The 26,275-nt window shown below is 41.9% G+C and overlaps 2 protein-coding genes across 2 annotated transcripts in view; one reads left to right on the plus strand and one right to left on the minus strand.

Annotated features, from left to right (window-relative positions):
• drp2 (dystrophin related protein 2) overlaps window positions 1-13,052 on the plus strand; it is a 75,508-nt gene extending 62,456 nt beyond the window's left edge. The window contains exons 18-24 of the mRNA XM_078260336.1: window positions 738-803; window positions 3,037-3,144; window positions 3,941-4,087; window positions 6,311-6,563; window positions 7,937-8,054; window positions 8,257-8,343; window positions 8,725-13,052. Of these exons, the coding sequence (XP_078116462.1) occupies window positions 738-803; window positions 3,037-3,144; window positions 3,941-4,087; window positions 6,311-6,563; window positions 7,937-8,054; window positions 8,257-8,343; window positions 8,725-8,744 (799 nt within the window). The 3' untranslated portion in view covers window positions 8,745-13,052. The remainder of the gene's footprint in view (window positions 1-737; window positions 804-3,036; window positions 3,145-3,940; window positions 4,088-6,310; window positions 6,564-7,936; window positions 8,055-8,256; window positions 8,344-8,724) is intronic.
• LOC144524224 (uncharacterized) lies at window positions 12,117-26,268 on the minus strand. Its single transcript, XM_078260334.1, has 9 exons — window positions 26,184-26,268; window positions 25,665-26,069; window positions 24,280-24,459; window positions 21,972-22,160; window positions 21,007-21,183; window positions 20,403-20,544; window positions 16,874-17,457; window positions 15,930-16,071; window positions 12,117-14,039 (listed from the first exon to the last, which is right to left on the minus strand). The coding sequence occupies exons 2-9, from the start codon at window positions 25,758-25,760 to the stop codon at window positions 13,321-13,323; spliced, it is 2,229 nt and encodes a 742-aa protein (XP_078116460.1). The 5' UTR covers window positions 25,761-26,069; window positions 26,184-26,268; the 3' UTR covers window positions 12,117-13,320.
• Between the last annotated feature and the right edge of the window lie 7 nt (window positions 26,269-26,275).

Consider the following 26,275-nt stretch of genomic DNA (forward strand, 5'->3'; position numbering starts at 1 on the left):
GATGGGATTTTTCTTATTTATGCCATCAAACTTAAAACAGTATAAGCACCATGTATTTTTAAAACACTTGAAACATTCTTCCCTTCTGCAGCATTTGGATTTTTTGTTATAGCAGTGAAAAGGCTTACAAAGCAGCACGCACACAGTGCAGCTGTCGACTGACAGAGGCGCTGTCCTTGGTCCTGAAAAGCCACAGAGCAGCTCGCACCCTACTTACACACACACACACACACACACACACACACACACACACACACACACAGTTGCTGTCTGTGGTGCTGGAACGCAGCATATTTTTACCCTTTTATTACCTGCATGTTGATAGACAGGGTTTTATCCTTCTTCATTGTGGACACTTTAACTCTACGGCAAGTACAATTTCTGCCTCTCTGAAGTCTGGTCAGTCAGATGTGTGTGGACAGCTTGCTATTTAATTGTAGTTCATAATACAAAAAAGCAACAGGTCTTTTTCACACTACTTTAAAGCTAAACCACACTGATTGTTTGTTTGTTTGTTTTATCTTGTGTTTGAGGAAGTGTATTTTCCCAGTGTGTGATAATAATCAATCTTTTGCTTTTTCCTGCATTTGTTCTGACTCATCCACTCTCCTGTATTTCTCTTTTGCCTGTATACATGTGTGTAACATGCTGTCCTTGGTGTGTGTGTGTGTGTGTGTGTGTGTGTGTGTGTGTGTGTGTGTGTGTGTGTGTGTGTGTGTGTATACATACATCTATAGATTGGCGGAAATGGAGAGCCAGAATTGTTCATTCTTCACGGATAGCCTGTCTCCTGATGAAAGTCTGTGAGTATGCTGCCAATCCCCTCATTACAACCACAGCCTTTCCTGGGGATTATGTGTGTGTGTTGTCTTTACTGTCTTTCCTCTTGATACATTCATTGTTTCTGTGTGTGCCCAGGCTTGTGCATGTATTTTCGACTATTAAGGAAAGATTGGGTAACATGACACAAATAATCAGCCACATAATGAAAATGACCCACAGCGAGGAGAGTGCACACAGCCCCTCTTCATCATGCACATGCCTGCTGTGATTAAAGTTTGTGGCAGTGGGTAGATCACAAAAACCCCGCTGAGGAGAGGAGAGGCTTGTGTGTGTTTGTAGAAAGCTGGCTGAGTGGTGGCGAGGTTACAGCAGTGAGAGGAACGGGGATGTTTGATGTGAATGAGGCGCCAACAAGGTGAGTCCTCGTTAGGGCTGCACGATATTGGAAAAAACTGACATTGCGATATTTGTTTTCCTGCGATATATTTTGCGATATGAAAAAAGACTAATTTTTACAAGATGACATAGCTCTATTTGGAAATGATAAATCATTCTCGACTACTGGGGTGATTTTGTAGGAGAGTGCATCTACATAGGAAATAAAAATGAAAAAGGAACTTTTTTTATGTGAACCATTCTTTGTTGAACTTTAATGCTTTTCAAACACCAAAGCAAGTAAGTGCTGTGACTACTCTTCTGAAGAGATTTTGGAGAGGGAATTTAGGTAGAAATACACTGATTGACTGACATGACACCATTCTATTCATATAATACTATCAATCCAGGCTAAAGTGAATGATATTATTAATGCATGCATGTTGCTTCCTCTAAATTTCAGGTTGTGGTCAACTAATAGGGCCTGCTTTGGTTGTTTGATAAATTGATCAACATTGATTGTGATTGGTGGTTTGCTGTGCATGCAGAGCCTGCATGTCACGCACTAGCAACAAACTCTGTATCCAAGAACACTTAAATCAGTGTAAATTACGTTATATCAGACACAGACTGCTGTTGTAGATTAGTGTTACGTTTCCAATGTCGCGGCTCCGAACCGTAATGTTAGTTGGGACAGACCCATTATTTCTTTAAGCTAATATTAGCTTTAGCCTGGCTGAGAGCAGCTTTCTGTGGTGAAAAATGGCCGGGAGATATCGTGATTACGTTGCATTAATCAGGTGATTTAGTTTGTCTTTGCAGGGAACATTAAAAAACTGACTACTGTAGTGTCACTACCCATGGAAAAGCACGTGCATCACTGTGTCAGCGGCAGCTGCCGCTTACGGTACTTTTCTACACACAAAGAGCCTCACTTTCCATAACAAACCCATAGACAGTATATGAACAAACCCCGTCGGACTAACGTTACGTCACATACACACGTTGCCCACATGGCTACCTGTCTTAAAGGGGAAGGGTCGGCCGGTAACAATCATGTAAAAGGAGAACAGTGAAAGTTTACTTTTTTATCAAGCAGCAAAGAAGTTGCAGCGTCAACATCCTGCGATGTGACTATCGTGCATGCACACATCGTGATGTAGACGATGAAACATAATATCGTGCAGCCCTAGTCCTAATTGTGGAAAGTGCCAGGTGGACAGAGTGCTTAGGGCTGTATTTGTGTGTATCCATGTCTTATTTTGTTGACATCTGTGTGGGCTATTGTCCATTTCCTCCTTCTCTGAGATAGTTTTCCTTTTTTATTGCACTTTAAAGTTAAGGTTGCATGCCCAGCTGCTCTGTGCAAAATGTTACATGGTCTTTTAGGGCTCTAGGTATGTGTCTGTGTTTGTATTGTGAAGTGTGCTCATTATTTATTTTCAGACATGACTTATATGTGTGTCCTCTGAGGGAAGGCTGTGATTGACACCACATTAAATTTAGGTCTTAGCTAGAACTACACTACCTTCCAGCAGTGCAACTACTACTGAAATCCGTGCATCTCGAGCCTGCTCCCAGTGTCTTTATTGTCATGTGCATGTATCTAGAGCGTTGCTTGGATGAAGCGTTGTCACAAAAATATGGATATATCAGTGCATGTACATATAGTATTTGCATCTGTGTCTGTCTATAATTGCCTGAGTGTGTTTGTATGCATGACACTTCTCTTCTACGTGTAGCAGTGCTCTTTTCCGCTCTTGTGCCCTTGTATTTGGTTGTTCTTATGGTGTGGATCCGTCCTTCTGTCTGTCAGTGCATCTCTGTTTTTCCAGCTGCACGGCTCTGAACATGCTGCTGTGCTATCTGTGCCTCCAGCTGGTGTTTGGCTAGCATCTTACTGTTTTCTCTCCTGAATCATGCTGCCTGTGTGTGCAGCCTTCACCCTCCACCTGTGTGCATTGTTCACATTTTGCTCATTGCCAGGTAACGGACATAAATATAATCCAACCCTTAGATGCATAAATCAATGAAACCTCCAATCTTCTATAAGTGGGTCCAAAAATAATCCACTTTAGAGTCAGTGATTTTTGTTAATAATAAATATGTTATTTTCATAATTTTGCTTAAAATAGTTTTTTCACACCAACTTTATTTAAAGTTTGTAATATTTATTTGTACAATCAAAAGTCTATTATAGGGAAGCTACCTTTATCTACAACTACAGACCAGTCGGATAATTGTTGACCCACCAATGCATCAAAGGGTTAAGTGCCTAAAACTAAATAACAAATCTTACAGTAGAAGATGTGTGCTGCAACTAAGGTGGCCATAAAGTAATTGCCAAACATTCACAAACATTATTTTTTCACAGCCATAGTTCTGCTTTCATAGATCTGCAAATTAAGTTTTTTTCTTTTCTTTTTCATGTTCTTTTCCATTGTCAATCATGTTTTTTATTTGGGAAATATATTGTGATGTAGCTTAAGATCCACTTTTTAAAAAAAGTGAGTGGGTTTTTAACATCGTGGTGAGCAAAGTTTATGACAGGACATTTAATATTTGGAGTGTGAACCTGGCACGATGCTTTTATCATAGTGTCCCATCCCATTCTGTCCAGTCTTGTTTCATTGCATCTCATCCTGTAATACCTTTCCTTGCCCTGCTTGCCTTGCCTTGTTGTGGCCTGTCTGCTCTCCCATGCCGTTCTTGGCTCTGCTTTGTGCTGCTGGTGGCTGTTTGCTGGTGGCTCAGTGTGCTGTCTCCTGTGTGGGGGACTCAGGGATGAAGATCAGTACCTCCTGCGTCACTCCAGCCCAGCCCTGGACCATGACTCACCCTGCGGACAGCACATGTTGCTAGCCCACCTGGAGCACCAGGACAAGGATCAGCTCCAATGCACCCTGGCCCGCCTGGAGAATGAGAACAGGTCTGTATCCAGGAAAAACAAAAAATGTTTAATACATAAAAACAGGCTTTAGGACATGGTGCTTTGAGTCTGGAGCCAGGTTCTTTTCTTGATTTTTTCAGGTTGTGGAGTCAATACAGCATGTTTGTTTTCACACACAATAAATTGTTCCTAGCTAGATCGATCGCCCATTGTACGTCAACAGCAACATGGCATCATGACTTTGTGTAAACATACACGCCACTTTCCTAAAGCCAAATGGCGGGTTATCTGTACGCATTTTGAGTTATCAACGACGTGTGTCTGTATACAGCGGATGTAAACGTATGCCATGCTATTGTGAGAACGTCACACGCTTGTTAAAAAAAAAAGAAAAAAGAAAAAGGTTGGGTTTAGGGAAAGAACATTGGGAAAGGCTTCAGTAACACTAAAAAACGACAAAAACACGACGGTGACCAACGTCACACACTTAGGAAAACAATAAACGGTTGGGTTTAGGAAAAGAACATTGGGGAAGGCTTTATTAAAAAAAAAATTAAAAAAACGATTGATAAACGCCACACGCGGTACGCGCCCCAGCTCTCCTGGGTGAAAGTCCTGTGTTTTACTATTGTTATCAAAAATCATCAAAAAATCATATCATTCAATGAAAAATGTTCGACAGCTATGTTCATGGACTTATTAAAGATAAATGATGTTAATGTTTAATAGAGACTATAAAGTTCACAACAAGACCGATTCGTAACGCTGCAGTACGGAGTTTATATAAGATGATACTCTGACGTCCCGTTCCCATGAAGGCAGCACGGAGCTGCACCACACAAAGCCTAAAGAAACACTAAAGAGAAGAAGAGTTACAATCCACCGTCTCGTCCAGGTCCAGTGGCGAAAACTGGCAGGTTTTAATGTTGCAGACCACTTTTTTTTGCAAGTAGTTTAAAGTGTAAACTAGTATTGTTGTGAACCTTTGGTGTAATCTCACCTTAAAACAAATGCCCCCCAAAGGCACCTCAACGCCCCCTTTCCACAGTATTGCTTCCAGTGCCCCCTGTCATCCTCTGAATGCCCCCTAGGGTGCTGTACCACCCCTGTTGAGAAACACTGACCTAATTGGTTACCAGGGGCAACCTTTATGCGAATGATTCATATGAATAATTTTCTCTCGTTTTCAATTCAGTTGTGACCTTTCCACACAGACATAGCAGCATCTGGCTACTTACACACACACACACACACATACACTTGTGCCCTTTGGGTGTCTGAAACCTTGACCCAGTTCAGTTATGACACTGCAGTGGGCTCTGTTGTGCTTATTTATGACTATAGTGGCTGCTGTAGCTTAGTTTATATCCTCTGCTGTGGCTATCATGCGTCTCATACCTAAACTATACATCAATACCAGAATCAAACACCTTTAACCCTGTTCTTCCTTATGGTCCTGGAGACTCCAGGTCTTCTTTAACAACTTTAAAGATATTGTTTTATCAGCTTGATACTTCAGGCTTTTTCCAGAGGGTTACCAGTTCATTACTTTTCTACATATTGGGTTTTAACAAGGTCAGCATAAAAAGGAAAAACAAAACAATTTAAAGCTATAGTGCTTAGTTTTTGTCGTCCCCATGAGGAATTCTAAGTAATGACCACTGTTGTTGCATCCACATGACACAAGCCTTCCGTAATCGCACACGCACCTCCACCCCTCCTCCACACAGTTGCTAGTAGGCAAGGAAGACACATAGGATTAACAAAAACATGGACTCTTCAGAAGAGGACGTTCATTAATATAAAAAAAAGTTACGCACTAAAGCTTTAAAGAAGAAAAATATGTTAAAGTTTCAATTATTATTATTACACATACAACAGTAAAGTTTGTGGGACCACAAACCATGAAGAAGTAAAGCCATTACCAACAAATTACAGGGGTTGGTCCACTTGACTGGATATTTGGGCATCATGACACTGGGATATGTGCAGCTTTTTAGTAATGCTTCACAGCACATACTCAGTTGATGGCATTAGTGCCACACACATAGACAGTAGACAGTATATTGCACCTTATGTTCAAAGTGAAGATGATTGCTCTCTTTGTGGTAAGATATCAACAATACATCATGCATCATTATGTGTAGGCATCAAGTGGAGGCTGGATAAATACTTTTGGTTGTTTTTATGTGTTTTGTATGCTCAACCAGCGTGTCGGCCTGACTGTTTTCCCTCCATCTGTCCTCCACTGTGGGTCCTCAGGGTGCTGCAGAGCGAGTACAGGAGGCTGAAGTGGAAGCACGAGGAGGCAGCATCAGTTCCCATGCTGACTGAGGCTGGAGAGAGCGGCCCAGGTTCACCCACGGAGGGAGGGCAGCAGGATGAGGAGCTCCTGGCCGAGGCACGGGTCCTCCGGCAACACAAGACACGCCTGGAGACCCGTATGCAGATCCTGGAGGATCACAACAAACAGCTGGAGTCCCAGCTTCGTAGGCTCAGGGAGCTACTGCTACAGGTACACCTCTGTGAGAGGCATGGTGATGGGGTGTCATGGATAGATGAAATAATCACAATTATTATAAACATAATTATAATTACCTCTTCTGGCCTCAGCACTAGTCATATTAACACTCTCTTGTCTAATAATGTTTAAAAAAAGAGGCTGCATCTAAATAGGCTTCTGCCAATATCTGTGATCTGCTAATCTGCTAATTCCCTTTGAGCCTGATTGCTGCTTGAGATCTCTGGTAGGACTCTACTAATGGTTCCTAAATGTTGACCTGCCACTAAAGGTCACCGGCCTTTGCTGTCCGGGCACCTGAGCTGTGGAACTCCCTGTTTGATAAACACTGAAGGTCAAAAGTTTGATCCCTATAGTCACTAATGTGTCCATCATTAACAGCATCTGCTCTGTTAAGGGGCTCTGGTTAACTGTATCAGCTATATTTCTAATGTGTAACTGTAGCTGCAGCTTTAATTACGGGCACAGGGAGACAAAGAGTCTGCCTGAGTTTGTATGCGTCACGGTGCATACATCCGAAGGCACAGTGCTTCACATACATATATACAAGTATAGAAAGGCGAAGAAGGGACATACGCAAAATGACAACTGAAAATGTAAATTTTAGAAGGGACAAGATGCTTCTTCTTCAGGTTAAAGACTTGGAAATTGAGAGTAAAGAGAAAAGAGAAGAAGGAGTAGGAGGAACACATTCCTGGGTATAAAAAATCAAACCCCTTTTTCTCCCAGGACCAATATCACTGTTTAATTTTCTCAAAAAAATAAAATAAGTAAAATCTGCCTTTGTATATGTATGTATATATATATATATATATATATATATATATATATATATATATATATATATATATATATATATATATATATATATATATATGAGTTTATGTATGAATCCCTCACAATCTCTGCAGACACCCCAGTTTCACTGCAACTACTGAACTTACTCACCTCCTGAGTATTGCTACAGTGTTGCTTAATACAATACAAACGATGTTGGTTGCATACAGTATATGGGAATATCCTTCAGAGTTGCATTATACATCTTTGATTGTGATTTGAGACCTTCCCCCACCTCTGTCTGCAATGCTGCTGTGTGCATTGGAATTTACTATCTTTTTATCTGTCTATATCAAAGCAGAAATCACAGTAACCTGATGGTTCTGCGTAACAGCTGCTGGGCAAAATTGCCTTTTTTAAATTTATATATATATATATATATATATAATAATTCTGCTCAAAGATGCCAGTGGAGGGATGCTGGCTGAGTGCCATTAACTAATCTAATTCATTACTATGTGAAAGGCTAAATAACCCGAAACATGATGGATTATTTGGATTGAATGATGATCAGTCTTTCCTAAAAACAGCCCAAAGATGACTCGGAGGCCAACGGATCAGAGCCGTCAACTCTGTCTTCTCCCGTGTCTGGAGGGGGTCACCATGGGGAACCTGCCAGCAGAGAGACCACTGACACTGAAGCAGCAGGTCAGCCACGTGCAGCCATGCTTAGATGTGGGCTTGACACATGCACGCATGTTGAATGTGAAACCATGCATCCTCCCCTCCAATCCTCCGCCTAACCATTCATGGAGGTGTAACCTTCTCTGTGTGTGTGTGTGTGTGTGTGTGTGTGTGTGTGTGTGTGTGTGTGTGTGTGTGTGTGTGTGTGTGTGTGTGTGTGTCTCAGGAGATGATATGGAGCACGAACAGGATACGGTCCTGCAGCTCCAGGAAGTCATCGAGCAGCTGAGAAACGTCTTCCCTTCAGAACCGGGTGAGTTCTGTTACGGCTGCCTGGATTGTAGCAGCACCCTTGGGAGAGTGAGAGATAGAGAGGAGAGCAAATATGTACTGCTGTGGGTCGATAGTTGGGGGGAAGGACTTAAATGGCAGGGAGGAGACGTAAGCTAAAGAGAGACAGTAGCACAGAGAGAGAAAGAGAGCGTCAATGTCACTTTGCAAACTGTCCCATCGCATTTAAAATGCAATTTTCTTGGCAGTCCAAAGCCTGTAACTTGAACAAAGAAATGGATTATCATAATTATAGCCTCCTCAGTTATAACCAAGAACATTTTCTCAGCCTTGTGCATGTGTTCCTAAAATTGTAAAAGCTTTTTCTTTTCTTTTTTTTTCTTCTTCTATTTCCTAATTTCAGGCACCACCTCACACATCTAACCCCAAGTGGGCCTGGAGGAGCAGAGTGAAAACCTGAAAGTATGCCTGATGGCAGAGGGAGGAGCTCCACACGTCTGTGGTCAGGCCACAGTACAACGGGCCCTGTGATCATTGCAGCAGCTATGATACCCAGAGCTAACCCTTGACTGGAATCTGTGCACTAAAAGCCTTTTTCATGCAAACTGATAAAGGCTCACGCTGATGTCCGTTTGGCCAGGCTGTGCTTCATAATTTCAGTGGCACAGCCTGACACCATGTTAACGAGCCAAAGGAAACTAACGTTAGCAGCAGGTCAGGGAGAGACTAAGTAATGGCAAGTGCCCACTACAGGACTTTAGCCCTGATTTGCTGTTTTCCGCTCACCGACAGGTTTTGGAGCTCCCCGATAAAAGCCCCATATTGTAGGCAAATCGACATTGGTTTGGCACTTGCGTGCACATGCTCCACCGTGATGTGTGAACTGTTCAAAAACTCGTGGATTCTCACGAGATCACTCAAAAATTGCTTCAAGTATTGCGTTTTTGTCTGAACTACCAGCTTTCTGAACCAATCGGCATCCACTGAGGAGCTACTGACAGCTATGGGCGTGGTTTAGGTGTGTGCGACCACCGCGACTGTTCGTTCAAAACAACAATAGCAGACGTGATAGATAGATGGTTCATCCAATCACCTGCCAGGTAGTTTTTGAAAGTGCCTGCCCTTTTCCAAACAGTTTCCAATGATGGCTTCTCAGATGGTTCTGTGTAAAAAAACATCTGCCGCCTCAGGTTAGCTTGCTGGCACCTCGCAGACACATTTCGGATATCTAGCAGGCTAAATATCTGGAGCTGTCGGGGACTCTGCCAGGGAGCTACAGCCAATGAGAGCGCAAGACACAGGCTGAGGGGAAACCAGGGGGAAGGGTCGCCTGTACTTTATTTACTGTGAGTGTTGCATTTCCTACATGGACCAAAGTTGTTGTTGCACGTAGAGAAAACTATAAATAGTAAAGATGTGTGGAAACTATTTGTGAACATGTGTGCCAGCCACAATCCCGCCTTTCAATAAAGTATTACGTCATGTCGCGTGTCACTTTAAACATACTGTAGTTTGAAGACTAGACTCGGGGATTCCTCCTGTGTGTGAGCCCTTGTCGCCGGTCAGTCAGGTAGTGTGAAAACAAACAACAAGACAGCAAGTAGTGTAGTGTGAATAGTACAGCGAACTGGTGACTTTGAAAGTCTTGTAGTGGGAACTTAGCTTAAAGGAACATGCCCAGCCAAGACACTGTGCTTACCAGTATCTATGTAGTCGTTCAGAGGTGTGAAGCTTTATATGTCCACAGCACAAATTGGACTGTCCTTAAGGAGAACTTAAAAAAAATGCAAAAAGGAATAAGAAGAATATCCCCTTGTTTTGTCAGAATGCCTGTATCTTCAGTGTTTTTTCTCTCCTTGAATGTGTTATCATGGTTGTTCTTTTTTTGTTTTTTGAAGGCAGGTTGGTGCGTTAATGCTTGTTAGAGTGAACTAGATCAGGGCTGGGCTGACTGTATTTCATGTGGCTGCGTAGTGCAGGTTGTCAGGGAGTTGACAGCACCCACAACAAGCCTATTTACTTTATGAGAATGACACATCATCAGTTAAATCCATGATTTATTTTAGACAGCCAAAGTGCCCGCTAGCACAGCGCCTCTGTATGCACACATTGTGTTCCTCTAATCCTCTCAAACTGCTTGTCGCTCTCATTGCTCGCCTCTCCTGTGAGCCCCTTACGCTCATACAGAACCACTTGCACTTACCGTATACACACACACACACACACACACACACACACACACACACACACACACACACACACACACACACACACACACACACGTATGCTGCTACATCCACACTCCCTATTAACAATGCACCCTTCCCAAATTGTGCACAAGCTCACTGCATGATCAATAACATGTGCCATGCTGCATCACAAAAAATACACTTCAATGGAGATCCATTTCATCTCTTTGGCTCGTGGGATTTAGACACACTCTTAGTTTTGAGCCAATTTGTATTGTGTCTGAAATCGGATTTTGTTGAGGAAATGTCTGCCGATAAATATCATCATGCAGGCGTCCACTCTGGAATCTGAGCGTTCTACTGCTGTGTGCAGAGAAAGAGAAGGAAGGACCTCCAGGCGACAGAGCTGCAAGGCTAAAGCTCTCTCTCTGCTAGGCCAATTCCAGACACTACAGGGGGGAACAAGGCACCACCATAATGTGTTCCTATACTGACATGATCCTTAATAATTCCTCTTCTCCATGTAGATTTGAAAAGAACACTAGCTTTTGATTCTACATGCCTCATTTTCCCTCGCTAATGCATACTTGATTGCATTTAGATTTACAAAAAGCCGCTGAAATGGCGTTGCCCTCATCATATCAGGGTCATAGGGTGCGTTCTGTTCTAAACATAGCACAGTCAGTGAATGCCTTAAAACGAAACTGAATCCATATGAAACAAGAGTTTAGTCTTTCTGGACTGCATTGTGTTTTTTACATTCAGGGAAGGAGGTTGCATCAGGAGTGTGTGTTTGTGCATCAGGAGTCCGTGTCTGTGCGCCACTGTCTGTCAGTCCCTGGACAGGCTGGTGGTTTATTTGGGCTAACAGGAAGAATGGAAAAGTGTGGATCACAGCGCATGAGCATCCATACGTTGAAACCAGTTAAAAAGGGCTTTTATGAGAGAACAAGAGAGGAAAGATGAAAAAAAATCCATTTATTGCTTGGGGGCTGGTGGAAGAGATCCACTTTCATGTGCCTGCCACCAAAAAATCTCAAGAAGCAGAACAAAAGGATGCATGAAACAAGTTAAGCTGTGGCTCTGTGTGTTTCTCAGCAAATTATACCGCCTCATTCTCACAGAAAACACAGATATACAGTTAGGAATTAATCTTAAACCTTAAAATGACACTCTGATCTCACACACGAGTTTGAAACCCATGTGCTGCATTCATTACGGGCTCCCCTCTCCAGGCACACAGCGCTTACATTTTGACACCATCCTCCTCAGCACTCGCTGCCTGTTAATTTTGATACTGTTGCTAGGGAACTGTCCCCAAGGATGCAGTTCCACAGGTTTGTGAGTTGTAAAGGTGATCGTGCCGTCCATAATACAAATGCTAATAACCTTAAGGGAAGCAAGAGTGAGCGCCCTTCTCCTCTTCTTCACTTCCACCTCCACTTAAGCCTGTTGCTTTTCAACTGCTGAAAATAGTCATTATCATCTGTTGAATTTATCCCCACACCAGCATCACTTAATAATTAGATCTGGTGAAGCTCTCATAAATCTGAACAAACAGCAGCAGCTTAGCTCATGGGTGAAAAAAAAAACATGACAAGCAATGTTTATTCATAGACATACATTTATTGGTATTCACACATCTCATTAAGCATTGATGATCACACTTTTTTTTTTTATCTCTTCTCTTCTTTTGTATGTGGGTACACAAAATGATGTAACAGAGCCGTGTGTGAAAAGAAGAGGAAGAACTCCCCATAGGGCTGCCTGTCAACATTGGTTGTGTTTTTTTTTTGTTTTTTTTATATATCGGAGGCAGATTGAAATAAATACACTATGTGGTTATTCACAGATTGTCCCTGTGTGTCACTCTACAGCTGTTTGACACTCATCTTCTTGACTGTGTGATCATCTGAGGTCTGATCCATGTACACGTTTCTATACTTGTAGTGGCTCCCTATATTCCCTACACACGCTGAAGCATACCCTGCTCTCTGTGGCGTGACTAAACTGTGTGATTGAAGAAAAAGGCTCTCCACAGCGGCAAGAGTCACCCCAGAGGACACTGCTGTCTCTCTCCAGACTTCTGTTAACTGCATGTAGCTGGCCACCACGCTAACGATCATTACTTCCCTGCCTTTGTTTTCACAACCTCCAATGTTTGCTATCATGCATCTAAGCTTGTGTGTCTCCTCTCACAGGACAGGGCAATGAACCACCTAACTTCAAACAAGGTGTTGATAACACTTACACATATATATATATATACACACACACACACACACACACACATACTCATAACTTACTGGTGAAATGAGTTTTTTTAATAACCATTAATATACCTCATTAATCATTAAAATATTTATAGTTTAATGGTTTTTATTTTATGTTATTGTCCAAACACTTCTTGCTGTCTTTTTTCTGGAGTTTTTAATCTGTATAAAACGTTTTCTGAAGAAAGGCTTTTTACTGTAATAACAAGTGGGTTACTGGCTGCTTTCTACTCTTTGTGTACAGAAATAAAAACTTTGTATTTGGCAAACTCCTTGTCTGCCTGTGCTCTTTTTATGTGCCTGCAGTTATCCCTTTGAGAACTGAATAATTAAATTTAAGTCAGAATGGTGCCAAATGCAGGCTGTTTATATTCATTTTTCTCCTTGTGTTTAGATTTGGACTTGTATGTGGCATAATCAATATTTCCTGTTGAGACTTGATGCTTGGCTGTTTAACACTTGTCTTTCCAGTCGTTTTACTTTCTGCATCTCTCCACCATCCTTTGGCTCTGCACAGGCGAATTCCAACCCATTGGTCTATTCTGATTGAGTGCCACCATTTCCTGGCTTATCCCAGGTGACTTTGCTCCCTTGGCTTGTTCTGCTTGGGCCTGGTGCAGCACCTGATTGGCATTTGACCTTCTTTCTGCCCTTATCGCTTGCTGATCTCTTGCTCACATTATTTTGGCCTGTGTCGGTGGGCGCGGGATCACTATCTTTATCTGTCGCTCGATTATCTTGTGCACCCTGCCCGTCCTCATGAACCACGACACTCTCTATATTTTCATTATCTAAACCCTCTCCAGTCACTTTCCCACTCTCTAGATCTTTAATACTCTGCTCTGCTTTCACATCTAGGTCTTTCTCTGTTTCTGCGTCACCCACTCCCTCGGTCTCAGCAGGAGTGGGTTTCTCTGAGTTTTTTTTGTCTTCTATCTTACTGTCTGCTGTCTTCTTAGCTGCTTCAATTTTTTCTTCACTGGCTTTTTGTGTGCATTTGACATTATTCTTTCTTGCTGCACTCTTTGCCTTGCTCCCACCAGGCCCCCACTTCTCCTGTGTTGCATCCCAGTAAGTCTTATTCTGGCGGGCGTGCATGGTGCGTACGCTCTCACCCAGCTTTCTCAGTTCCTGGCGGACGAAGGGTTTAAACATTGGGTCTAATTTCTCCACCATATCAAGGTCCCTTCGAGCTTCATCCTCGTTGCATAAAGCGACGTGTGCTCGTGCCCGCTGATAGACTGCCTTAAAGTTACCTATGAGAAAAGAAAATATTGACATTTAATGACCACATGAGGTAAATGGAGGTCATCAAGATCAGGTGGTCGGCAAAAGTACTGGAAAGCAGCACAACTAAAAGTTATAGGGTAAAATAAATAACTCGAGGAATGATGAAACCTGTCTTTCATCATTCCTTGAGTTGTTTATTTTACCCTATAACTATATAGACAAAGTAGATGACAAAAGTTGGAGAAAAATAAATAAAGGGAAAAGTAAAGCATGAGAACAACCATTTCACATCAGCCTATAAATAATTCAGTCATAGCAGAAAAAAAAGAGCATGCACATAATATTCTGGGTTTTGCCCTAATTCTGAAAAAGATGATATTCTGACTAAGCTGTTTACATGGCTAATGAAAGTGAGTATTCCAGTAATATTCCCGTTTACATGTAGCCATGCAAAGCGGGATATTTTCAAAGTTTACCAGCGGCGGCGCACTTTGTGGACCGTGCTAACACAGCGTCCCTCTTTCAAAAGGTCGGCGATGTTTGCGCATATCCAAAAACCTGTTGATATCCAAGTCTTCGATAATGTTTAAAAGTAGCTGTGTTTCTCCTTCTTATCGGGTCTCCAGCCTTGCAAACTATTGGCTGGTTGGTTTGTGTACAGAAACCATAGCAACGCACAGAGCTGACCATAAGCCTGCGCATCACAACGCATATTCTGAATGCGCTGTATACATGTCCAAAGAATGCCTCTTACGCCGCCTTCAGACTGCCACTTGAAATCAGCTCCGTAATACGCAATGTGCCCCCAGTGGACGTCGTACTACACCGTTGAAAGCGAGTAGAAAAAGAGCGAGACTAGAGCGACTCATTCTGTCAGTGTCCGAATGTCCAATTCTCTATGACCTCTCATCTGAGGGCTACAGAGATATAAACAGAAAGGCTGCTGTGTGGAGAAAAGTTACCCAGGATGTTGATACGTCAGGTTGGTTAAATGTGATATAGCGGTATAATGTCAATAGTTCTGTCTGTTGCTGTAGCCATAGCAGGTATCCTATGCATTGTTTCTGCAAGAACTTTTCTCATATTTCAAAATGAATCAATTACATGACAACATATCGTTATGAAATCATTATTTATTTTATTAAAAGTTAAGAATTCAGATTTGTTTATCAGTACCATAGCAACACTAACTTCCGCTTGGATTGTCATATAGGAACCGTTGCCTGTCGTACGAGTTCAACTTTTTTAAAGCATCCGGATGACCAACGGACAAGATTTTTTTTCGCACTGCACTCATTCACATCGGTTCGGACCCATTCACATGCAGTCTGCGAATCTCCATAGGAAATAAATGACTTCCGGTCGTTTCGCAGCCGTATCTACTGTGCCAATGTGAAGGCGGCGTAAAACCTGAATAATACCGGAATATCCCACATGTCTTAATCGGAAAATGCTATATTCGGGAAAAGGCCTTATTCGGAATATCCAACCGGTTAATGCTGTTTACATGACCTGTATCAAATTCGGAATATTGTCATATTCTGAATAATAGTTGAATATTGGTGTGCATGTTAACATACTGAGTGAATTCATTTTTGACTGTGATGTCCATTGGTGGGTGCCGGGGGAACGAAAGAGAGACTCAGCTATGCGGTTGTGAATGTTTGTTTTCATCTATCCCCGGTAAACAGAGAGATCAAGGACTGATGCAGTGTGAAAGCGGGCGTTTGCTAAGGGCCATGCATTTGTACAGATCTTGATATTTTTAAACTAAAAAATGAAGGTGTGTACGGGAAAAGAATCTAAAAACCGAGCATGTTTGTTTATAGTCATGTACCTATTTCTTTATCAAAATACGTCTTCTAGTTTCCTCCCCTGCCTCAAAATCTCATCTTCATACTAAAATGATGTATTACCTTTCTGCTTCTTTAGCAGCTTGTTGTTGAGCTCCACCACTTGCTGGTATTGTTTAAGCTCCAGCATGCACTGGCTGAGGTTGAGAGTCAGCGGAAGACGCACTTTCTCCAGCGACTCCCAGTCCTCGTTCTGTTGATCAACCTGTTGAGTACACAGATAGGACAAGGTGGGTGGGAGATTTGGTGATGAGAGTGGAGGAGGTGGTGGTGATAGATGGCAGAGGAAATGTTCAAAAGATGAAACATGAATGACAGTGTGACAACAGGAAAGAGATGAAGATATAAGGTAGGAATGATGAAGAGAAGGACACAGTGATGAGGTAAAGTGTAAGGGATTGTAAGAACAGGAGGAGAAATGAAGATCGGAGAGGGTGGGTAAGGTTGATGAGAAGAGAAACTGTGTTGTGTGCAAAAGGAGTGAGGGAATTCGACAGTGAGGTGTGGCAGGACAGGAGTGAGGGAGAAAGGAAGCACAGGCGAGCGCTGTCACAGTGATATCTCTGTGCGGTTATATTTAGCGCTCTTTTCTCTGCTCTTCACTTCGCTACCTACAATCCCACAGCTGCTCTTCAGTAAAAAAAGAAACAATGGCAGATGATTATATTTTACAAGCCACAATCCCTTTTGTCCTTTTCCTTTCTGACACATTCGATCCATTCATCACGCTGAATGGAGTGGACTATTAAAATGCGTCCACCAGATCATTGTCAAGATAAAAGGTTTGTTTTTTTTTTCACCAGAAAATCCTGCCTATTACTTGTGTGCATGCTTTTAGAATAGAATAGAAAACGCTTTATTGTCATTGTACAGAATACAACGATATTAGGAGCACTGCTTCTGATCAGTGCAATAAAAAGACACAGAAAAACAGCCCCAAACAACTTCAGTAAACAGTAAACAGAGGTACTTTTACACTACTGCACTGTATAACAAATGACACTAACCATATTTTGAAGGACGTCCACATATTCGATGGCCTCCTTGAACTTTACAGAAGCCTCTTCGAAGTGGTTTTCTTTAATGAGGAAGTTTCCTTCCTTCTGCAGAAACATGACCAGTCGTAACATCTGCTGCCAGTCCTTTTCCTCATTTTTATTGGCAGCGTTTGGATTGATCTCAGAAGAGCTTGCTTCCTTATTTCCCCCGAGTTCCTCTTTATGGGCTTCAGCTTCAGCACAGAGAATGGATGGCGATTCTTCTTTTTCTTCCTCCACTTCATCTTTAATCTCTGTGGTCACATTTTCTTGTTTTCCTTTGTCTTCCACCTCGTCGTCCTCCTCTTCATCATCATCCTCCCTCTCTTTGTCTTCATTTTTGTTCTCCTTTTTCTCCAGCATGTTCCAGTATTTCTCCTTCTCCTCCCAGTACTTCTCCTTCATGCACTCTGACAGGGTTTTCAGCTCTCGACTGACAAGAGAGGCCAGAGTGATGTCAAGGTGGGCCACCATGTTGAAGTCTCTCCGGGCTTCCTTTTCATTCCACACAGCAGCATGGGCCTTGGCTCTCTTGTAGTAGCCCTTCACACAGTCTGAGAAACAGAAAAACAACAAAAATACAGAATGATAAGAGAAAAGCATGAATACGAAATTGATTTATTAATGTCCTAACCTTAATATATTGAATAATAAACCTGCTCTGTCTGCTGAAGCTGAGGTGGTGATTTGTCTGCATTTAAGATGTAGGTGTGCACTGTCAGTGTGTGTACTTCTCAGCAGCCCTGAGTTTGCAAAACTATTGCTAAAAAAATTAACAAAAAATGCAAACATGCTGCATATAATGCCTTACCAACAGCAAAAAAAAACTCTATAGCTCACTAATTAAAGAGATAATTTGAATATTTTGAAGTGATGTCAGTGTATTACCTACACTATGGATAAGTACCTCATACAACCTAGTCTCGCATTGCCAGACTTATGTCCACAGTGCTGTGGAGTAAGGTCTGGCTACACCTCACATACATTCTAGGATAGAAGAAAAAAACGCTCTGGGATGTTTATTTCTTTAAAACAATCACAATCGTCTTGGGCGGCGCTAAGTTCCGGACGTAGTGGCTCTGCAAAATGTTCTTGGGAAGGAACTTTTTGATGGAACATTTGCACACCGCAAATGAAAAAACGACCCAGTTAGATAGTAAATGCCATACACATATTCTTTGTAAATCTTTACAATCATTTGCCGAAAGAATCAAGCAGGCCTGCTTTGTTGCATGATCCAAATTTTCTTCAAAACTTTTTTCAGCATGTAGCTTGCTAGCTCAAAGTTTGTGGATGTTTCCCGAAGTGAACGGAGTTTGAGAACGGCAGCACACAGAGAGTGGAAGGTGAAGGACATCTTGCGCGGGATGTCAATTATCCTGGAAATGTACTTCTGTTGATCCAGACTACATACAACCCAACCTCAAAATATCCGAACTATCCCTTTAACACATTATATCTAGTTTGTTTTACCTGTAAGAAAAAAAATTTACAAAACTACAATTTTCCGTTTTATGGGCAATTACAGTGCCTGGCCAAGAAACAGTCCGGCGCATAACTTCCTATAAAACTGTGAACTGTTGTTTTTAGACTTTGGTTTTTGCACGGATGAAACAAACTTATAACAAAATGTAATGTGTTAATTAGTGAGCTTTAGAGGCAGATGTTGTTACCTTCAGAGAGAGCGAGGCTAGCTGTTTCCACATTTCTAGTCTTTGTGCTAAGTTAAGATAACTTGCTGCTAGCTGTAGCCTTATATTTAAATGTCCAATATGTAATATATTTACTGTAATAAATCCAAAAATGCCCCCAATGCGTCATCAGATAGCAAATTCAGACACAGCCAGTAAAGTAATCCCGACTGGTCCTGGCTAACGCTGCCATGCTAACCCTGCTAACTGCTAACGTTACCTGAGGACCAGGCAAGCGGGCCACGGCTGTTTACAACGTGAGGCCTGTTCAGCGGCCGTAGCCGACAACAGTGCGTTATTTTAAGCCAAGAGAGAGGGGCTGTAAATCGGGAAGAGAGGACCGTGAGTTTGCAGTATGTTTAGCAATTGTTGCCGTAATTCTAAGACAATAAAGTGTGTTCAGTCGGGTGAAGAGGACGGCAAGGTAGTGTTATTTTTAGCCGTTCCTACCGTAAATTCTAAGCCTAGGAAGTGTGTCTCCGCCATAAGAACAAACATATTTCCCAAAATGTTGTACTATTTTTTTTTTTTTTTTTTTAAACACATGGACACACACACCAGTGACTCCCTCTGTTTCAGCAGAATAAGCTCATGTGCTTGGTTAGATACCCACTGATGGCTCAGCCCTCTTCCTCTGCATTTAATTTCCCTCTATGCTAAATCTTTATTCAGCCAACATTTACACTGATTTCTTTGTTGCTTCTGGCAAAAGCCGAGACACTGCAGTGAGTCACTGTTGGGTGCTTTTCTAAAGAACTGGGTTGAAGGGATGAAACAGCAATAGAGTTAGTGACTTAAACTGAGACAGACAATATGATTTTTTATGGGTCAACACCAAGGAGAAGAATGCAAGAAAAGTGGATAAGAAAAGGAGATAAACGTGGGAAAAGGGTGGGGGAAATAAGACTAAAGGTAGAGATAGAAAAGGATTGTAAACGGACAACTAAAGACACTGATAAGGAAAAGTAGAAGAAGGTAAAGGTGGAGTTATGGCAGTGTGGGATGTGACATTCTTATAAGCCCAATGAAGAGGGCTGCAGCTTTGTGACTACAGCTCGTACTGGGCCAGTGGCACTCCTGCACATCATTTCCACGCAACCATCACATCGTACAGGCACACATTCTCAACTGTACACCTTCTCCTGCCCCCCCCACACACACACACACACACACACACACACACACACACACACACACACACACACACACACACACACACACACACACACACACACATGCTAAAATAAAGGCTGCCTCGGTGGATCCTGTCTCTGGGTGAGGGGCATAATTCATAAGGCTTTGAAGTGGAGACTGTGTCAGCATGTGTGCTCCTCTAGGATTATATGAGTAGCCATGGGTATGACAGTACAATGCCCAAGGCTGCGCCAACTGTAAAACCCTTTGTAATGTCAACCTCAGCCCTCCTACACACTAATGCATGCAACAGCCACTACAATAAAGCCAGTACAGGCGAGGCATCAGACCTTGATCGGCTTTTTACAACACTTTGAAATTATTGTTTGTCTCAGTGTTCATTTCCAGGAATGGAGGTAACTGCGTACATATGTTATTTTACTCATCACTGAACTTTTCATGAACATGATTACAAAGAACAATTTGACATTCTGGGAAATAATCTTATTGGCTTTTTTTTTGCTGAGAGTGAGAAAAGTAAATTTTTACAACGCTCATGTCTGTCTGCTAAATATCCCCCCCTTGCCCCCCTGTAGAGCTGCCCCTGTTCAGGGCCAAATAGGAGCATTAATTAGTAATCAGAATAAATTTGTACAATTCAACCAGGCGTTTACCTTTGTGTTTCTCCAGCAGTTCGGTGGTGTGCTCTATAACTTCATAATACTCTTCCAGCTCCAACATACACTGGCAGTAGTTCAACTCCAGGGGGATGATCATTCGACCCAAATTAATGTAGTCTATATCACCCGGCATCTCCTACACACACAGATGGAAGAACAAGAACATGATCAGTGCTGTTGTGCTTTTTGGCATCTCCTACACTTACTACTATCTGTAAGCCTCCAACATCAAACTTGTGAATATATCTATATGCCACAATCACTCTTACGGACAAAAGAATCCTCTACTACACTTTCTTATCAGAACATCTCATACACAACTCTCCCTCCAGTATTCCTCCATTCTTACATCCCTCTCTCATCTTAGACAGTGCTCCACATCTCTTCCTCCTCTTTCCTTTGCCATTCTTTCCACCCTACTGCTTGTTATCAGTGAAACAGAGCAAAACAGGAAAACAGGAATCTCCCACTGGAAAAGAGCTGGAGTTGCATGTCCCAAAAACCTAAAATCCTGAGAAAACCTATTACATAATAGTAGAAAGCCTGCACATGACTCATTTAGCTCCCTCCATCCCCTCTTTAGCTCCATCCCACTCACTCTGGACTGGACTGTTTTCAGCAGCAGGACGGCCTCTTTGTACTTGCTGGCAGCCTTTCTGAATTGTCTCTGCCTGACCAGCGTATTGCCCTGCATGTGGAGAATTGGCACCTCCTGAAGCTTCTCATCCTTTTCCATCATCCACGACTCTCTTTGGTAGGACATGGGGTCTCCCACCTGGAAGCCGCAGGAGGAGGGCACAACAGAACAAAAATGTCAACGGGAGAAAAACTCCACTGATGAAATCACAAGTTAATGAAAAGAAAAGGAAAGAATGGAAAGAAAGTAAGTACATTCAATCAACACTTTTACTAACGCCAATACATTTCAGAGGGAAATTTGTACTTTTTACTCCACTACATTTAGTTATAGTTACTTGGATTTTACCTACAAAACATACGATCAACTTATACAACATGATGCATTAGTATAGAGATTTACACTCTAAATAGTGTACATAAGTACATTTTGCTAGTAATACTTGTTGCCTGCTTTTACTCCAATTTTGAATGGCCTCGTAACAGAGTATTTCTACATTGTGGTATTGATGCCTTTACTTAAGTAAAGCATCCGAGTACTGCTTCCACTGAAGAGTCGTCAACTGGGGTGGGTGTAAAAACATTGTCAAACTATCTGAAACAAGGCAGATTTATTTACTGCCACTACTGGACCCCCTGGTGAGTTTCAAGCTTGTTCTGGGTAACATATTATTTCAAAGCTGAATGTTTTAGGTAAAGGGAAGGGGGACTTTACTTTTCTGTCAGTGAATTTTCAATAAATAGTGTGTGGGAGTAACTTAATTCTAGAAGAGGGCTGGATGAAAAGGTAAATGTGTCTTTTTTTTGTTTACAGATGCTAAAATCTGAGAAAAGCTGATTATTAGAAGACAGCTAATTGTTCTACACTGTCATCTTCTTTCGCAATCCAATGTGAAATACAGTATTTTGCCACTGACTAGTGCTTACCTGCAGCAGCTCCATGATAAAAATGAGTGGTTGAGGAGTTCTCATTAGCTCATCCAGCTCTGGGAAACCAGTGGAGTGATAGTTGAACATGTTTCCCATGCCGCACATGTGTCTCTGACCCTCAAGGGGGTCTTTCCCTTGAGCGATTAGCCTCATTCCCTTGGACACGATAGGGTACAAGCCTGTGTGCTGCAAGATTAAGTCATCAACAAAAAAATAAACAAGTCTGCAATAAGACATAAAAGCACTTAATCATGCTAACCTCCTGGTACTGCCAGCCAGTAGCAATCAGTCCAACAAAGAAAAGACAAGAAATGGCCACAATTTAACTTGCAAATTTGTCTCTAGAAGAAAACACACTAAAATTGCTCTGTTGTGTTGTAATACTTATCATGTAGGAGGCTTCAGTAGGTTGATTTATGTGCATCATAATGAAGAGCAAAAGCTTCCCTTCCTTGCTCATGAACACTCATTAGGATCTTTTTTAGGTATGTGTGTGTGTGACTGTGTGTGTGTGTGTGTGTGTGTGTGTGTGTGTGTGTGTGTGTGTGTGTGTGTGTGTGTGTCCGTCCATGTGTTTTAAAAAAATAAATAGTACAACATTTTGGGAAATATGCTTGTTCTTATGGCGGAGAGGTAGATGAGAAGATTGATACGACTGTCATATTTGTGTGTTAAAAGTGCTCTAAGCGATGTCACGCGTTTTTTTTCCACATAGAGCAAACATCTCCTCACTATCCACGAGCTACCTGTGCCCTGAACACACTGTAAAAAACGCTGTCTCTGTAGACAGCCCAGGCTCCACAAACGGCAGCAAAAACAAACTGGCCAACCTGCACCACACAACATAACAAAACAGCCTTCCAGCATTCCAGCCAATAACCGACAAGAAGGATTTGGGGGTGGGGGTTGGGGGGTTAGTGCGCAGAAGCACGGAAGGGAGGAGGAGGGGACGGGATGAGGAGGAGGGAGGGTCGAGTTAGCCTCGTTTTGTTTGAAAATACTTCGAAAGTCAACAAGAAGTGCCGTCACCCAACATCGCTTAGAGCACATTTAAAGGTGCAATATGTAATACTGACAGCTAGTGTTTAAAATAGTTACTGCAGTACAAATTTAAAATACTGGAGTACTGAATACTGGACTATATATATATATATATATATATATATATATATATATATATATATATATATATATATATATTTAAAAAAGGAGCACCTTGTTCAATTGTATTTGTCTGTTCTGTATGTTCAAAATATAAAACAATAAAAAGTTCATGAAAAAAAAGAAAAAAAAGGAGCACAAAACGGCAACATTAAAGAACAGCTTGTGTATTGCTAAGGCCACAGGGTCAAAATTAAATGAATTATTAAAAATGTTATAACAATAACTTATTTCACCAGTAAATTCCTGTTAAACTACAAAAACAACCACTGGATGGGAAAAAGGTGTTTTACAAAAACTTTGAATGCACCACGAGGCTGGCGAGGCGAGGCTGAGTCTGTGTTTTTCAGACAACGGCAGCTACAGTCTGGTGTTACAATCCTCTACAGTGAAATACAGACACTTTTACACAGTTTAGCTGTCAGCATTACGTGTTTACTCCAGCTACTAGCTAACGGTAGGCTAACGTTACCTGCTGTCGAGTGTTGAGTTAACTAGCGTCCCGTGCGGCAATGTTTCAGTTCCCTCTAGCGTCCGTTTTCGGAGCATCAGAGAGAAGCGCAGGCATTTAAGTGGCACCTAAATAAGGCACCGAAATCCGCGTTGCTATTCGTTGTTAAGGCACCGGTGCACCCCCCCCCCAAATAAAAAAACTCTTTGGATCTACTTGATTCACGTGGATGACATTTTTCCCATTGAAAACGGCGATTTTTTGCCGAAAAGCAGTCATAGAAGCCCGTGCTCACGCTGAGCTCTGTACCCAACTGACAGACACACTTTTTCGGCTTGGCATTATGGTAGGAACCGCTAAAAAACACAACAACCTCGCCGTCCTCTCCACTCGACGGACAGACACACTTCCTAGGCTTAGAATTACGGTAGGAACCGCTAAAAAATAACACTACCTTGCCGTCCTCTCCACCCGACTGAACACACTTTATTGTCTTAGAATTACGGCAACAATCTCTAAACATACTGCAAACTCACGGTCCTCTCTTCCCGATTTACAGCCCCCCCTCTCTTGGCTTAAAATGGCTAAAACCTTATGAATTATGCCCCTCACCCAGAGACAGGATCCGAGGCAGCCTTTATTTTAGCCCCGTGTGTCTGTGTGTCTGTGTGATAAGTCTGTAGTTCAACTCACAACGGCATCACACCAGAACTCAGCCACCTCTCCAATCCTCATGGAAGCCAGCAAGGTCTCCCAGACTTCCATCTTGAACATCTTTCCAACAAAAATCTCAGCCGGCCTGCCAGCCAGTCGGCTGTCATCGATGACTGTACGTTCAAAGTTGTCCAGCAGCGTCTGGAAATGGAAAACCAGCTGGGATGGAAGGAGAGAACAGGGGACAGGAAGAGTGGAAATTAATATACAGTTGGTCCATAAATTACTTAGGTTGTTACTTTGTAGTTTAAAACAATTTAAGAATGTATTTGTAAAAACAGATAAAAGCCATGAATTCAATAAACCAACGGTAGTTTGACTGATATTCCCTTGACTGCACAAAAAACATTTAGAAAATTGAGATCTCTTATCAAAACAAACCAACACCAGTTTGATTGTGATTCTCTAGACACACAAAAAACATGATTTATAAATAAATAAAAATGGAGATATCTGGTTTTACAAATTAACCCTTCAAATACTATTTTAGTATAGCAGAATTATCTGTGGGATTGTTTTGCAGGAAGTCCATGAATAATGTATGACTGTATGTATGGGTACATACAGTATATTATGTATGTTTTCTTCTCTCCTTTTTGACCTTATTTTGTATATCTGACATTGATACATTACAGAATACAATATATGGAAATTTGATATTGACAATTAACAATGTGCAGCTGCTGACAAATGTATGAGGTTTATTTTTAAAGGTTGATCTACGTATTTTCAAAAAAATTAATTTGACTGAATTCTGTAATGTATTTCAGTCACTTCTTACACAACACATTCATGCTGGTTTTCATCTGTTTGTGTGCATGTGAAATACTTACAATGCCTTCACCATCATGTAAAATTAAGTTGGCTCCATGTAACCTTCTATTTATAGCTTGACAGATTGTGTATAATGGTATAATAACTGTGTGAGCAATTGGGAATCACCTCACCGGGGTGCGCATACGCACACACAGGTAAATTCATGCTGGCATTGTCATAGAAAATGTTCGTCACAGTGTCCAGGCTTGGTGCCATATGGCTGGATTTGACTAGGAGCGGAAAAGATTCGGCGACCAGCAGATCAGTGGATGAACAGAAACAGACAGAGTGCCAAAAAACATGTTGCAATTTGGTTGACCAAATGTTTGCTCTGTGTAAGAGCCAGATACAGAATAAATTCCCTCACTTAATGAATAATTCAACAGAATCTAATTGAAGTGGGCAATGCAACACAAGGCTATTTAATAGACATTTTTTGTGGAATATTACTTACACCACAATAGTAATTATGTCATGCCTCACTTCCTATCACACTGATCTTGAATCTATATTATTTAGGTTATCAGATTAACTGCGTGACTTGTTACCTTTGTCCCAGGTGGTAAGTGTGGCAGCGGTCCTGCGCCTCCTGCCAGTATCGTCTTCCGGACACCTGGATGGTTGAGAAGGTACGTCTCCTCCATTGTCACTGTGCCTTGAGCAGTACCAGACAGAAAAGTGTGTTTTGGGAATTTCTTTTTTTCCCCTCTCTGGGTCTGTTCTTCTGGCTTTCTAATTAGCCTAGTGGAGAGAGTCTTGGCCGGTAAACTGCTCTCTGACAGATGGCAGGATTAGGAAGGGTTTGGAGGTGGACACTTTAATCTGAGGAGCTAATCTCTTGCCTACCCCTGCGATTGGTGGGCAATCCCTGCAGAAAGGAGCAGGAGAGGCGGGGATGACCGCCAGGGCCCACAAGAAAGGCCCAGATCATTCTTGAACAAGTTAAGATCATTCTGGAAGGAGAGTAATTTGATGGTTCATCAATCAACCAATCGCCAAGGATAACGTCCATATAGTCTATTTAACGCGGAAATACGTCACATTACAGACATTAAAGATGCTCTTACTTCCTGTTCACTGTCTTTATCACTTTAAGGAAGTTTCAGCCATCTAAAGAAAAAAAAATATTTATGACCAACATCAAGTGCCCCCATGTGTA

This window comes from Sander vitreus, chromosome 10 (assembly GCF_031162955.1).
Source record: "Sander vitreus isolate 19-12246 chromosome 10, sanVit1, whole genome shotgun sequence".
NCBI classification, from domain to species: Eukaryota; Metazoa; Chordata; class Actinopteri; order Perciformes; family Percidae; genus Sander; species Sander vitreus.